This window comes from Dendronephthya gigantea, unplaced genomic scaffold, assembly GCF_004324835.1.
Source record: "Dendronephthya gigantea isolate DGI-Jeju-01 unplaced genomic scaffold, DenGig_1.0 000133F, whole genome shotgun sequence".
Classification (NCBI taxonomy): domain Eukaryota; kingdom Metazoa; phylum Cnidaria; class Anthozoa; order Malacalcyonacea; family Nephtheidae; genus Dendronephthya; species Dendronephthya gigantea.
The window spans coordinates 342,804-357,523 of NW_021163143.1; the positions used below are offsets into that span (position 1 = coordinate 342,804).

General features: G+C 34.7%; 2 protein-coding genes across 5 annotated transcripts; one reads left to right on the forward strand and one right to left on the reverse strand.

Moving 5' to 3' along the window:
- The first annotated feature begins 1,904 nt into the window (after nucleotides 1-1,904).
- LOC114536340 (very low-density lipoprotein receptor-like) lies at nucleotides 1,905-12,699 on the forward strand. 4 transcript variants are annotated; one of them, XM_028557704.1, is made up of 19 exons: nucleotides 1,905-2,051; nucleotides 4,483-4,609; nucleotides 4,920-5,042; nucleotides 5,614-5,727; nucleotides 6,075-6,185; nucleotides 6,584-6,700; nucleotides 6,809-7,066; nucleotides 7,393-7,506; nucleotides 7,577-7,696; nucleotides 7,780-7,902; nucleotides 8,103-8,234; nucleotides 8,575-8,968; nucleotides 9,296-9,696; nucleotides 9,812-9,955; nucleotides 10,158-10,233; nucleotides 10,875-10,960; nucleotides 11,075-11,174; nucleotides 11,340-11,460; nucleotides 11,805-12,699. In XM_028557704.1, the coding sequence occupies exons 2-19, from the start codon at nucleotides 4,513-4,515 to the stop codon at nucleotides 11,841-11,843; spliced, it is 2,670 nt and encodes an 889-aa protein (XP_028413505.1). In that variant the 5' UTR covers nucleotides 1,905-2,051; nucleotides 4,483-4,512; the 3' UTR covers nucleotides 11,844-12,699. The 4 variants fall into 4 exon arrangements, with proteins under 4 accessions (XP_028413505.1, XP_028413506.1, XP_028413504.1 ...); XM_028557705.1 differs by lacking the exon at nucleotides 1,905-2,051 and having other exon boundaries at nucleotides 4,383-4,609; nucleotides 11,805-11,879; nucleotides 11,953-12,699; XM_028557703.1 differs by lacking the exon at nucleotides 1,905-2,051 and having other exon boundaries at nucleotides 4,383-4,609.
- A 580-nt stretch (nucleotides 12,700-13,279) lies between these two features.
- LOC114536326 (ATP synthase subunit delta, mitochondrial-like) lies at nucleotides 13,280-14,685 on the reverse strand. Its single transcript, XM_028557681.1, has 5 exons — nucleotides 14,545-14,685; nucleotides 14,027-14,177; nucleotides 13,823-13,911; nucleotides 13,486-13,630; nucleotides 13,280-13,341 (listed from the first exon to the last, which is right to left on the reverse strand). Exons 1-4 carry the CDS (start codon nucleotides 14,674-14,676, stop codon nucleotides 13,502-13,504), a joined length of 501 nt encoding a protein of 166 aa, XP_028413482.1. The 5' UTR covers nucleotides 14,677-14,685; the 3' UTR covers nucleotides 13,280-13,341; nucleotides 13,486-13,501.
- Between the last annotated feature and the right edge of the window lie 35 nt (nucleotides 14,686-14,720).

A 14,720-nucleotide genomic window follows, 5' to 3' on the forward strand; every position in this document is an offset into this window, starting at 1 on the left:
TATCGCCATGCTTCTTCCACGGGTGTGTGATTTTGTTTTTAGCTTTACTGCTTGACTTTTTATATCATCCCCAACTTTAACCTGGGTCTTAGAAAACAAGCTTTTCGTGGGTTCCTGAGCACCCAGATAAACAGTACATCATATACAGGCTGGTCTCAACGATATTCAGAAAGGTTTGGAGTTTGTACTAGCGGGAAGACCACATTTTTGAATCAGCTGAATCGTGATATGCCTTGGAAAGAAACCGTCGAGTTCGCCGGAAAATGGCGTATTCGATCATGGTCGAGTCCGCCGGAAAACGGCGTATTCGACCATGGTCGAGTCCGGCGGAAAATGGCGCATTCGACCATGGTCGAGTACGGCGAAAAATGGCGAATACGACCACGGTCGAGTTCGCAGGAAAATGGTAAATACGACAATAATCATATATTCGCAAGAAAATGGCAAATACGATCATGGTCATATTCGCCGGAAAATGGCAAATACGACCATGGTCGAATCCGCTGGAAAACGGCTAATTCGACCAGCGTCGAGTTCGCTGGAAAATGGCGTGTTCGACCATGGTCGAGTTCGCCGAAAAATGGCGTATTCGACGATGGTCGAGTTCGCCGGAAAATTGCGTATTCGACCATGGTCGAGTCCGGCGGAAAATGGCGTATTAGACCATGGTCGAGTCAGGGGCGCCGTAACCACGGGGGCTATTATATCCGCTAATAATTGCTGACAATTAGCTATTGCAGTGTTAGGTATTTAAAAAGTAAAAGCCAGCACGATTTTCCATCTACTATTTACTAAAAACCCGGTGTTATTTCCATAAACACTTCCCCATCCCATTTCTGGTCACGTTTTTACATAGCTTTTCTTATTTCATTTCATCGCATAGGAACATGTGGTTTCTCTTTGACCTTGGTTGTCCCAGCCAAGAAACAATAGGCTTGTATATATATATATATATATACTGCATGTAACGTTATTCATATATGGTAATCATACATGCCTGCAACACTGAGAACAGTATAAACATGGTGGAAACACCATCGCTGAGCATGTTCGGTGCAATTTTAAAAAAAGTATGGATTTCAATGTCACGGTGAAATTATTCGATATTGGATACTTATCAAATTTCCTCTAATGTGGCTTAATGTAGATAAATATATATAGCATATTATCTATAGCAGATTTGTGAATGTTCAATTAATGAAAGAAAAACTTTCATTCTTCCCGTTTTTTTTAATTGTAGTGAGTGATATAAAACATCTCGTCAGTCTGGTGATTACCATAATCGGTTATCAATTTTTGGACTATTTGATGGCAAAATAAAAGTTTTGACGTTTAAATAATGAACAATTTAACAACGATTTTTTACTGCATACTCAGTTCTAACAAGTTCCGAGGGCGAGGCAGTTCAAGGCCATGTTCAAAAGTGGACCTCATCATATATATACGCAACCATCACATCAGTTATTGTATAAATTACCGTGAAAGGGGGGAACGTGACAATCATTGGGATATCCAATAAAGGAAAAAATTATCTCAATGAATCGATTTGTATCGATTGTGGAATTTATTGTATTGATTGATGATATTATCGATCGTTGTCTTCACTCAATGTCGCAGACCCAGTAAAATAGTTTTTTGCAGTGTTGGGAAGTCTAATTACGGAAAAATAACTTCCAATGACAATTAAACTATTTACATCGAAATATTTCAACTCAGTTGTTCAATAGATAGATAATTTGGTTTTCCATTTTAGCTTATCCACCGTTTACTAAACGCCTTTCGAACAACCGGCCCCTGGTTGATACCATAGATACAATACTGTAAGCCGCGACTTACAACATCGCCCACGTTCAACACTTCAGCGACTGATGACGTATGGACCGGAATAGAAGCCAAAGGTGAAGCACTCGAACTATTGATTTGGAGTATTTACGTGTTTGAATGACGAGTTTGATTTTGGCTCAAACACTAGTATTGTAAACCATTTTACCACTTGTTAGAAACTTGATAACATTAGACTAAAGGATTTCTCAATTTGAAATACTATTGAGGTAAGTTAAAATTATTGCGTAGGGATTTGTCGTGTCGTATTAATACCACATGGCAAGCAGGCATGTTTAACAACACGGGAAATAAAGCTTTTCAAAGCATTTTTGTGTTATTTCACTTAAACTGAACAGGATGACGGACTTTTGTTATATACTATACTATGGTATTGCATTGAATAGTAGTGATACGAAATCTTTGAATGCGAAGCGATTTTCAACTCGAATGTCGACCACGTATCCAGTATTGTTTTGAATATTTCCTATGAATATCAAATTAATTTTTTCTTCCTCGAAGTCATCGCTATTTCGCAAGAAGTATTAATGCGTTTTCAGTCATTTCCTTGCAGTGTCAAATGTTGATGTTTCTGATATATTATATATACCCGAATTCTATTTTCAGAGTTACCTGTATTTGATATATAGTGAACGAATTTTTAAACGTAATAGGAATATAGGACATACATAATGTGCAAATTTATAATTGAATATGTAGTTTGTAACTTATTGTGCATATATCCATATACATCCTCTTGAATATAAAACCCCACAAGTTCTAATATTTTATATGTTTGTGAAAACCGACTCGTATTTTACGAAATATAAACGCTTTGAGCGACATTTCTGGCAGCTTGTGGACAACAATATCCAAATAACGCATCACAGTTGGTATTGGGCAGGAATCTGCTTCTTGAAATCGTTGATAGATGAAACACATTACCACTCTACCAGCCCACATTTTCTATTTTGATTGCTCATTAGATTGAGCAATCTTTCAAGTTTTCTGGAACCTCTGGCCTTATCCATTTGAAGTAAATATTTTATAGGCATTTGAGACATTGAGATAAACCATCTGGGGTGAAACAATTCTGGAAAAAAAGCCTGATAAAATTTCAAGAATTTAGGAGCTATTATAACATACATGATGCATTGTTGGATATGTTAATAAAGAAAGATTACATGATTGTGAAGGATATGTGATACAATATATATTCTACACAGGGGGGTTAGCAGAACCTTCCTAACACACCAATTTGTCTAATGCCTAACCTAGGATGGCATGTTGGCACATGTCTATAGAATACATCTGTATCAAGGAAAAATAATCATTGTTGACTAAAATATGAATATGAAAGAATACGGTAGTTTGGTTATAAAATTATATAGGTATAGTTGGTTTTTTAAAAGACTGAAGCCCAGGCAAGCAGGAATGTGTGTTGATGCAAGTTGTAAGCTGTGTTTGAGTTTGGCCAGTTAGGCCACAAATGCTTGACAACTTCTATCAACTCTTGCTTATTTGCCTGAAATTTAAACTGGCACAAATTGGAAAGGGAAGTCATTAGCAGTCAAACTGAAGCAAAACATTCAACACACATTAACTTGCATAAACTTGCATTCTTGTTTTGACGAGTACGTCTAATACCATAGGTTGTGGATTGTTTAGGATTACTAAGGATCCTTGTTCTGTAAGTTATATTTTGAATTTGGAACTGTATGTTTTGAGAGATTCTGATAATAGTGTGAAAGATATTTTATATCTAATGCAAAGTGATGAATATTCTAGTCTTCATTAGACAAACTACAACTAAAACCTGATGAAAACTAATCTTTTGTTGTATGGCAGACAAATAATAGTGTAAGGTCCTTGGATTGCCCAAGGACACCATATATCTTTTTATAGTTTGGAAGGAGATGGTTTATATTAGAGAAAAGCGTTTGTGTTAAAAATCATAACTATAACCATAAAGCCACAAAATCTGAACACAATCGAACAAATTTCGTGTAATACAGCGAAGTATATTGAGAAAATAAGTACAGAATAGTAACGTCACGTGATGATGGCTGATCTTAAGAGGGCGTTTATTTTAGAAATGCGTTAATATGAGCAGTACAAAGACTCTAAAGTCCTGAAAGTCTCATTTCATTCTTTGGGATTGTAGAATGATGTACAATAGAATGATGTTATCTTATAATTTCAAAAATTGGTGAGGACGAGACCGCTTACATACATCACCTGCCATGCAGGCTAACATAAACACTGAACACAAACGTTTTAAATTTACAAAAATGTCAAAAATTGGAATTCATATCGTATTGTTGAATTGTTTTTCATGGGTCAAAAACTGGAGATTTTATCTCGATTTTATCTGACACATTTTTAAGCACGCGAAGAGTAAAACTTGAAAGACGTTTACGTGAAATACAACTGGTTTATCGATTACATGTTACATGAATGAAAACGTAGTATCTGTTTACGCGCGTCTCGTCATCCTATTAGCCAATCAGCGCGTTTGTTTTGAGCACATGACCAAGTAATTACTATTCGGGAGGAGAAATATCTACTTTCGGCCGCTGTTTCCTTGTTTTGGAAGATTTCGCGCCATGTTGGTTTTAACAAGAACGATATTTAATTGTTTGAATGGTTTATCTCTTCCAGTGAGGCGATCGGATTGATTACGCTAGTGCAATGTTGCTGATGAGCAGTAGAAGTAAAAGACCGTGTGTCTTGCTCCATATATTCTTTGTTATTTCAGTGGTTTGTCAGTGGTCGACGAAAGCAGACGGTGTGTAAATTTATATGTTTGTGTTGCTGTTGTTTTGCTTTCTTGTTTCCTGGTATATTTTTTATGCTATTTGTAATTTTACGAGCCTTCAAGTAGTAAATACAAACAGCATTTATTTTCTGTCAAAGTTTAAAGTGGAATTACGGCAAGAAATCATGAAATATATTGCCTAGCACTTGTTTTTAAGCCGATTTTCAATATCGTTATAAATTTTTATTGCGTATCAGCTGTCTTTGTTTATGTCTGGCTGTATAAGACAAGAACAGTTTCTTCTGTGATATATTTTATATCGTGTTTTGTACTTTTACAGACTACGAGTGTAAGACAGACGAAGTAAAATTTAAGTGTCAGGGAGATGGAAAATGCATTCCAAAGAATTGGGAATGTGATCGGGAAGATGACTGTCTCGACGGCTCAGACGAGAAGAACTGTGGTATGTGCATTTTTATTTTACACTTTCGTTTACTATTAGGGTAGTAGGAACTCAACTTGAGTTATATTTGTTCAATTTGTGAAATAGATCCGTAGTAAGTCCGTAGTAACCTTTCATTTATTGCAATGAATTATTTGTTTACGTTTAGTGTTTTTGTATAAATTAAAAATTCATGTCGCGTAGGAGAGGAACTTGCGTACGGGTCTACATATATTGTGGTCTACAAGGGCGGACTAGAACGCTTTGTTACTTGGACTTTTTTTCAAAGTCGTATCACAATCCCTTAGGATAATTAAACGGGTTTTTAGAGCGATTTTCTCATGGTTTTACGTGTGTTATTTATTCACCCACAGTAGATAAAATGCGCAGAACAACCTGAAGTAAAGACAGTATATGTATATAAAGTCGCACATAACCCAACAACCCCCTACTTTTTAAGGTGGAAAACAAGCTGCAAATGCTTTACTGTTCTTCAGCAAGCATTCATGTTCATCCTATGTAGGACCTGACTTCTTTGCTGATTGTGCATGGTGTTACGTTTATTAGCTCCTTAAACTTTCATTTATTACAGATGTTTGTGGTGAGAATGAATTTTCTTGTAATGGGACATGTATATCAAGACAGTGGGTGTGTGATGGTGTACCAGATTGTAAAGATAAAATTGACGAGTCACCAGAAGTTTGTGGTAAGCTATCATGTACATGCCTTAAGAATTTAGTAAACAGATTACTGGCACAAACAACATAATTTTGATCTATCTATCAATATTTTATCCTCAGCATCTTATTTTCTAAAATATTAGTTATTAGAACTTATTACCTTGTTTTATCTTATGTCCATCGTTTTGGAAAGTATATAATACTGTAGTATTATAGACTGTACAAATACCTTTGATTTGACTAGATTTCTTATAATTTTGCAATATTTTCCAAATGTCTCTTTGAGAGAAACAATGTTTATACAGTATATGTCAGCTTATAGTGTACTGTAGAATGAATGATGAATTAAAGTCAAGTTATTTTCTCAATATAGCAAATGTGTCATGTGAGTTCAAATGTCACAAAAGCAAAGACTGTATTTTGAAGTCATGGGTTTGTGATCATGATTTAGACTGTGCAGATGGAAGTGATGAGAAAAATTGTTGTAAGTACAGTTTAAAATAAATCCTTTAAAGTTTTGATTACTAAAATATTATGAATGCAAAACTGTCTTTTATATAAAAAAATTCTATGTGAGTGTTTAAAAGGCAAAATAAAAATCCAAAAATAATGCTTCATGACAATTATTTACATCCTGCTTGATTGATTTTCTGGTGTGGTACCACATATTTATATAGTGGGCATATACATTGGGGTAGGTTATATTTAGCATGATGTGAGCCATAGTTTATAGACAGAGAGGTTATAGTAGCTCTACGATGTTTTAAAAGAAATAAAGGAAACTTTGTTATTGGCATTTGTTGCTTGTAATTTAACTGCGCAAATATTTTTTTAGATTGCTACATCTGTTTTGTCTTATGCTTTTCTAATGTTGTTATTTAGCTGTAAATCCATGTCCATCAAACAGATTCCAATGCACAAATAACAAATGTATTGACATAAATTGGAAATGTGATCATGATAATGACTGTGGTGATAATTCTGATGAAAAGGGTTGCTGTAAGTACTTAGTCAGCTCAATATTAATTTGATTCTATTTAAATTGTGTCCTGGGTAATAATCTCATTAAACAATAAATTACCATTGATATAAACATTACTATTACAGCCTTCCGTGAATGTGATACAAGGTTTGAATGGAAATGTAAAAATGAAAGGTGTATCTTAAAAGAAGCACTTTGTGATAATCATTATGATTGTGATGATAACAGTGATGAGTCACCTAATTGCACTTTGACTACTAAACATATAAGAAAATGTCCCGGTGATCGTTTTCTTTGCAAAGATGGAAGTTGTCTTCCAAACGAGTGGGTTTGTGATGGTGATGTAGATTGTCCATTTGAAGATGATGAATTCAATTGCAAAAGTATGTTTAAACTAGACATTAGTGACAGTGGTGGATCTGAATGAGATGCATGTTGGCTACTATGTGCATGAAGCCCGTACTCCAATAAATGTACAACTAGGGATGTTTGGTAACAACTAACAAGACAATGTTGTTGATGAGGTGTGGTTACAATAATAAAGCAGATAAGAGTAAATATGATAGATTTGATTTCTTTTCTACCCCTATGTACCAAGGTGTTATTTAACAATAAATCACTTTGACAGTTGTATTTTGGTACAACAAGGACAGTTTTAGAGGTTGTGGTGATAACAATAATTACTAATTTCATCAATTTAATGATATAGCTTGTCCTGATGGTCAAATAAGCTGTAAAAGTGAAAGAAACCAATGTATTCCAAAGTCTTTCAAGTGCAATGGGAAACAAGACTGTGATAATGGTTCTGATGAAAACAATTGTGGTATGGTGATCCCATCACAAGTAAAGTGAACGAACATTAATTTGGCATTTAACATGTTTTTTATCCTTAGATTCTACATGCAAGGAAAATGAATTTGAATGTGAAAAGACAAAAAAATGTCTCCCTGATTCATTGGTGTGTAATAATCAAAACGACTGTGGTGATAATACTGACGAGGGGAAACTCTGTGGTAAGCTGATGAATATTATTTCGTGGGGGAACTTTATAACCGTAGACAATGTGCATGTGTTGATAAAGATACATTTTTTTTAGATGTAAATGAATGTTCAAAAAACAATGGTGGATGTCAGCACAGATGTGAAGATAAAAAGATTGGCTATCGCTGTCTTTGTAAGGCTGGATATAAAGTTGGGGATGATGAAAAAACTTGTCAAAGTATGTAACAAATGTTCCCTCTGTTGTTCTCTAGTTTCTTAAAGACAAGTTTCTTAAAGATAAAAATTGATTAGGACATTGGTTAGGCATTATTCTTTAATGAACAATCAGTTGATACAATTCATGCATACTATATAAAAATTACATAAAAATGTAGAAGGCAGTTTTATTTACATCCTTTTAATCTATACTTCATGTAGAAATAAATGTGTGTGAAGAATTTGGAAAGTGCAGTCAAATTTGTGAGCCTTTACAAGGTGATAGGTACAAATGCAGTTGTGTAGCCGGTTATCATTTGGAAACAAAGGATCACAGGACATGTAAAGCTAGAGGTTAGTGGAAATCATTCTGGAGTTATTTCCAAATTCCATTTTTTTAAAAGGAAACTTGTCACATTTTAGGTGGAGTCTTTTTTTAAGTCATTTGGAAACTCTTAGCTTTAAAATCTAATCCCTCCTGAACCATATGATCCAAGCGTTAAATTTCTCCTTACCTAATCCTATAACTAGAGTCTAAACCATGCTCCCAACTTCTGCCCTAACACAGTAACACTTTCCTTATTGCATGTGCAGTTGCTGTCCAGTGATCATTGACAATTTCTTTGTTGTTCATATAATTTACTTAAATACAGTGATACGCTTTTACTATAATCCTGTATTCTATTTTATCCAGAACGTCAGCCATACCTGGTATTTTCTGATCATTATTCAATCCGAAAACTGATGCTTCACAACTCTGAATTCTTCGGTATTGTTCCCCACTTGGCCGGGACGATTGCCGTGGATTATCATTTTGGTGAGGATTTAATGTACTGGACGGATGGCAAGAATACATCAATTCAACGTACAACTTTAAATGGAGATACGAAAATTAGGAAAGAAACAATCATCACGGATGTTAAGGCGCCTGATGGCATCGCTGTTGACTGGGTTACTGGGAAATTATACTGGACTGATGCTTGGAAAAAAACGATTGAAGTTGCCAGCTTGCGCGGAGAACATCGACGTGCCTTGATCACAACTGATATTGATATGCCTAGAGCTATAGTACTACATCCTAACTTTGGGTTAGTTTAATTCTATTCTATACAATATTTAAGTCTGGGGCCGGTTGTATCAAGCCCGTTTAGCTTAAACGGTGGATAAGCTCAAAATAGATAACTAGTCTATTGTTTTATTCAACAAGCGTACTAAGTGTTGCTGTTTTTTATCCATTCAAGAGAGAGATGTAAGAGTGTTATTTAATTTTGACTTATCCACCGTTTAAGTGAAACGGCCATTATATACATTCATTTTAATTTACTTATAAGTTAATATTGATCAACTTTTGGTAAACTATCAGTTCTTCTCTTACAACTTGTATATATTTTTGTTATATTTAATTTATAATTCAGAGAAATGTTTTGGACGGATTGGGGGAAGAATCCGAAGATTGAGAAATGCGGAATGAATGGCGATCCAGCAAGTCGAAGAGCAATAATAACAACACGGATACTGTGGCCTAATGCTCTTACTATTGACTATACCATTGACAGTATTTGGTGGGTAGACGCCAAGCTTGATCTCATAGAACATTGTGATCTGAATGGCTCGAATAGACGTGTTATTTTAGCTGAAAGGATATTTCATCCATTCTCAATCTCCGTATTCGAGGACAACGTTTACTGGAGTGATTGGTACAAAACTGCAATATACAAGGCTAATAAATTTACCGGGAAGAATGTTACGGTTTTACGAGAAGGTTTGGTGCATACCATGGGAATAAGCATGATTCATCCTCAGAGACAACCAGCGTGTAAGTATTAGTAAACTCACAAAATAAGTATTTCCCAAAGTTTAGTGGAAAAAATTTTAGAAAAAAGCAATGCATTCCCAAGCTAAATTTTTTTTCCTGTTTTTCTTTTGTATAGCGTTCAACTTTTGCCAAGATTCTAACGGTGGTTGCAGTCATTTGTGCTTATTATCTGCTCAACGTCGTAAGTCACAACGCTATACCTGTGCTTGCCCCGAAGGAATGTTCCTGTTGGCCGATAACAAAAGTTGTAATGTTTCAGGTATGTTTTAGATCAGTTTTTTTATTTTAACTTTGAAAATAAAACGCAATATCTCTTATTATGTCCTGGTGTATGATACTGTAAGGGTTAGACTACGCGTAAATAAATCATTGCGAGTCAGCGTATTTATTTTTGTGTCGCTATATGCAAGAATCAAAGTGTTTCATAAAAAATAAGATAATTTAACTAATTATTGCTCTAGGGTACACATGTAAGAAGGGAGGCTGTAACAATGGTACATGCGTTTTTCAACATTTTGCTCGTGGTCCACACTGTGTGTAAGTATACTCAATTGTTGTCGTACGATCAGTTTACGAAATCCTAAAGGCTGCTTTCCAGTTATGCGTTTTTCATACGCACGTACACGCACGTAAAAGTGTAAATCCTTATATATGTTATTTTTGAAAGAACGAAGTAAACAAATCGAAAGAACTTAGTTTTCCGCATATTTTAGTATGCACTTGTAGACCTGAATGTTAAATAATAAAAATTAGAAGCATTTCAAATCTCCGGTGCATGTACGTGCGTATAAAAAACGCATAAGTAGAAAGCAGCCCTAATGCTTGTTTTGATATTTCCGTACGATGGTGTACGGTATTATCAGTGACGAACATTTCTAATGCAATAAGCAACATGGATTCTGTTGATGATTTGATGTGTTTTTTCTGGCATAAAGTTAATTATACAACAACTTAGAAGGTTTTAAGCTTTTACGTGCGTGTACGTACGTGCAAGAAACGTGACAGTGGAAATCATGCAGCCCTAAGGCAGTAATTACTCTTGTAGTTTTCATTCTAACTTCTCTCGTTTACACCTTGCAATTTCGTACCTAGAATAGCAGGTGCAAACTAGTACAAACAGAATATGGAATTAGAATGTGCCGTCAAATAATTGCATTATTTATTTTGTCTTAATCCAGTTGCAAGGAAGGCTATTCTGGGGTTCGATGTGAGAATGAAATAAAAGAATCAATAATCGGGAAAACCAACAAAAATCTTTCAAACGGTACGTGCAATGTTGAATGTTGATTCAAAATATCGAGATCAACGAAGCATGATAAATTACATGTCATAATTTAGTAATATGTTTAAGAAATCAAATTTCGTTATATACTTCTAGCTGTTACTATTGGAATAAGCGTGGGAGTTGTTGCAATGATCTTCATCATTTTCGGAATGGTCGGCTTTATCTTTTATAAAAGAATTCAAAAGAGACACAAGTGAGTTTAATTATTATTCTACGAGCTGCATGGAGATCAATCATTTTATCTCTAAACCCTTACTGGCTCTGTTGATACTGCATGGCACTATCAAATATACTTCTTTGGGATTAGGACTGAGTATTAGATGATAGTTGAAACCGCCACAACTTTTTTTTTCTTCAGTGCTGGCTTGACGTTTGCGAACCCAGTTTATACACCTACGACGAAACCCTTAGATGAATATGATGGAGGAATGGTTAAACTTTTTGGTTTCCTAGAAAAAACTAGAAAAAAACCCCAGAAGGTATGTTGGTGGTATAGCTTGATATTGTGGAACTATATATATACCGTTGATCCAAGAGCCCCTAATTACGTCACAACATTATCTTATAAATTTAGGACCACCTTAAATACATGAAAAATAACTTCATTTTGACAAATAAGTATGGAAATAGCCATTGAGGCTCCCGGTCTTGGCCTGGAAGCCACGTTTTAGGGTTACGGCTTATTTTCGCACTTATTGGATGCCCTGTTTATTCGGAATTTGTTTTTTACTTTACAAACTATCTGCTGCGTGCATGTTCTTCATACACATATGTTCAAAATGTACTATTTCTCCTTATGGTGTAAAATATTTTTTGGTTTTAGGAGCCGTTTTCAAAAGACCCCGATCCGATTGATTTATGAGTTCAATAAATCAAAAATTTTATACAAGACACAATGGTACACATGTAGAACTATTAGGTGAACTCAATCAATTCTTAAAAGGGTACATTGTTTTCAATGTTTTTGTTAGACTTATGTACGCTTTAAGGACCAAACATCATGAACAACAAACAAGTAACGTGCTTCGAATGAAAAGGTGCAATCATTGTCTCACGGTGCTGGCCACTTCCAAACAAGCAACGATCCGAATTTCTATCAGAATTGTAAATATAATATAATATAGGTTCCCGTATCGTCATTTAGAAACGTGGTAAGCAGTCATAACCTGACTCCGCGAACATAATTTCACTTGCAATGATATAGTTATAACCAGTCATCCCATATTGTTGTTCAGTGAAAAGTCATCAAAAAATGAATGAAGAGAATGGACAAACTGTTAATAGGTTGTATAAAGTAACAGAAAAGTTGTTCTCAATTCTGTTGCTACCAATTTATGAAATTTTAAAACATACCATAGAGGCCATCATGTCCTCGATCATGTCCAACTAAATAAATTAAATATGATACTTATCCGGACGACTTATCGGCGTTTACATTGGGGACCATCGTATATCGTATATTGTATATAAATGAATTCAACCAAGACTTAACCGTGGTTACGTTATTCAGGAAGAAAACATGAATTGTGTATATATTTTCATACATAGTTATAGTTAATTGCTTATGTAAATATGATGTAAAAACTAATTAATTACCTAAAGTAATTGAGTTGCATACAGTATGTTAGAAACTTGTAACTTTCAAATGAATATCTTTTGGCGAATCTCATAACCGTAATTATAAAGATTGAAATATAAAATGTATGGTGTATATAGATTGTTTGTTGGTATTAAACCATACCAAATCATAACTGTTGCATTTTTCAGACGCCGAACGCATTTAAAACAATCGATTGGCGTATATATTGGCGAAAAGTGAAAGCTGCAAGCCGTGCTGCAGGCGAGGCCATAGTAGCCCAATGATTGTGGCGCGTATAGCCTGTATACAAATAAACAACTAATGGTAGAAAACCGAGTAACAATGTGGGAAAATTAACTCAAATTATATTGTGTTTCTATACAAAATATTATATTTGAGGTTATAGTATTATTCAAATCAAAAGCTCCTTAACCGACTTTTCCTCCTGTACAGGTTTTTTCAGTTCACAAGAATAACTGGGGGGGGGGATTGTCCCGCGTTACGCAGATTCCATTGCTCGTAGTCTAATAATTTCTTGTATTATTCATTGAATGTCACGTGAAAGAGCTAGTTCTTTTCAGTAACTCGGACCTATCCAATTTACTAATCTGGCTGCAATATGCTAGCCTAAATTTATGTTTTCCACTATGGATGAAGATCTGTAATAACTATAGCAATGCAACTGATTTTCATTAAGACAATACAAAGGCATTCAAACATAAATGATATGATTTTATTTAGCAAATATCCTTAATATAACATAAAAACTTGATCACACAATCTGCAAAAAAAAAAATTTTTATCATGTGTGCTGTCAGGGAGTAAGAATAAGTAGAATGTAATACGAACAAAATATTCTGTGCATTACAATATTCAATTATAAGCAATGTGCATATTAGTGTGGAATAAAGAGCTATAAACATACAAAGTGTTTATGGGTGTCAATGACTTTCCACGCCTTTAATAATAGCTTCATAACATTCTGCTGCGATTAGTGCCTCTGCTTTATCTTCTTCATTGGTTGCTGTTGCTGCAGCATTTTGAGCAGAATCTAAACCCTGCCTTGCTTCCTGTTTGAATAAAGAAATAAAATAAATAAAAAATACTAAAATATTTTCATACTCGGGTCTTCATATTACTTACAGTAAATACTATAAGTTGTATTACAAATTATGTTTTCTCCAAAGTATTTTGTTCCACCAACCTCACCTTACAATAGGCTGTAATTAAAATACAAATTTTGGCAATGAATAATAGCTTACACTTATATCAAGCTGTTCCAATGGAACTGCTTCTTCTGCCAAAACCTGAAGTGAGGAATCTTCATTTATCGTCACAGTTCCACTGCTTACTAAAAAATGTATTTTGTGATATTTTATTATAAAATTGAGGGGGAAATGCAAAACTGTTACTGGTACTACAAAAAAGAACAGAAAACAAAAGTAGTGTGACACAAATATCAATACCAAAGAATTTCCTTGTTCCTTCATCTTCAAAAACAGTGAGAACACCAGGTCTTAACACAGCTAATGTTGGCACATGATTGGGGAGTATACCGAATGTGCCTGTACCAGATGGAACATCGACTTGTTTTACATCAACGTTATGATAATATGCCTGATGTAGGAAAAATGAACTCCCAGTTAATAAATATTGTATGAATACTATGATACAAATCCAATTGTTGGGAATATATTTTCTATATGGGTTTTATCCCAAAGGCAGAACACTTCACAGTTTCCATATCGGACCATATGGTTGTATTTATCACAAATGAGGATTTTCTATAGGTATTTAAATTTCTTGCTACAATCAATGGCAATTGACTCAAAAGCCTGCATAGGTTTCTAGTAGGTCTCTAGCCTAATATTATTAAAAAACATTTGAATCAGATTTGATATTTTGGATTTCAATGAGCTTACAGGCTACAGCCTTACATCAATTTTTTGCCCATACAGTTTTAATAATGATCACATTCATTTACCGTTTGAGGTGAGCCAAATGTTAATGGCATTGTTGCTGCACCAGATTCACTCGCTAGACATCGTACAGCGACGTTAAAGCGTTGAGAAACTAAACTTTTTGGAATCTTTCTCAATAACCTGAAAGTCGCCATTTTTGAGCAAAGTACAATATTCCTTAATGGGAGCTTCAAATTTC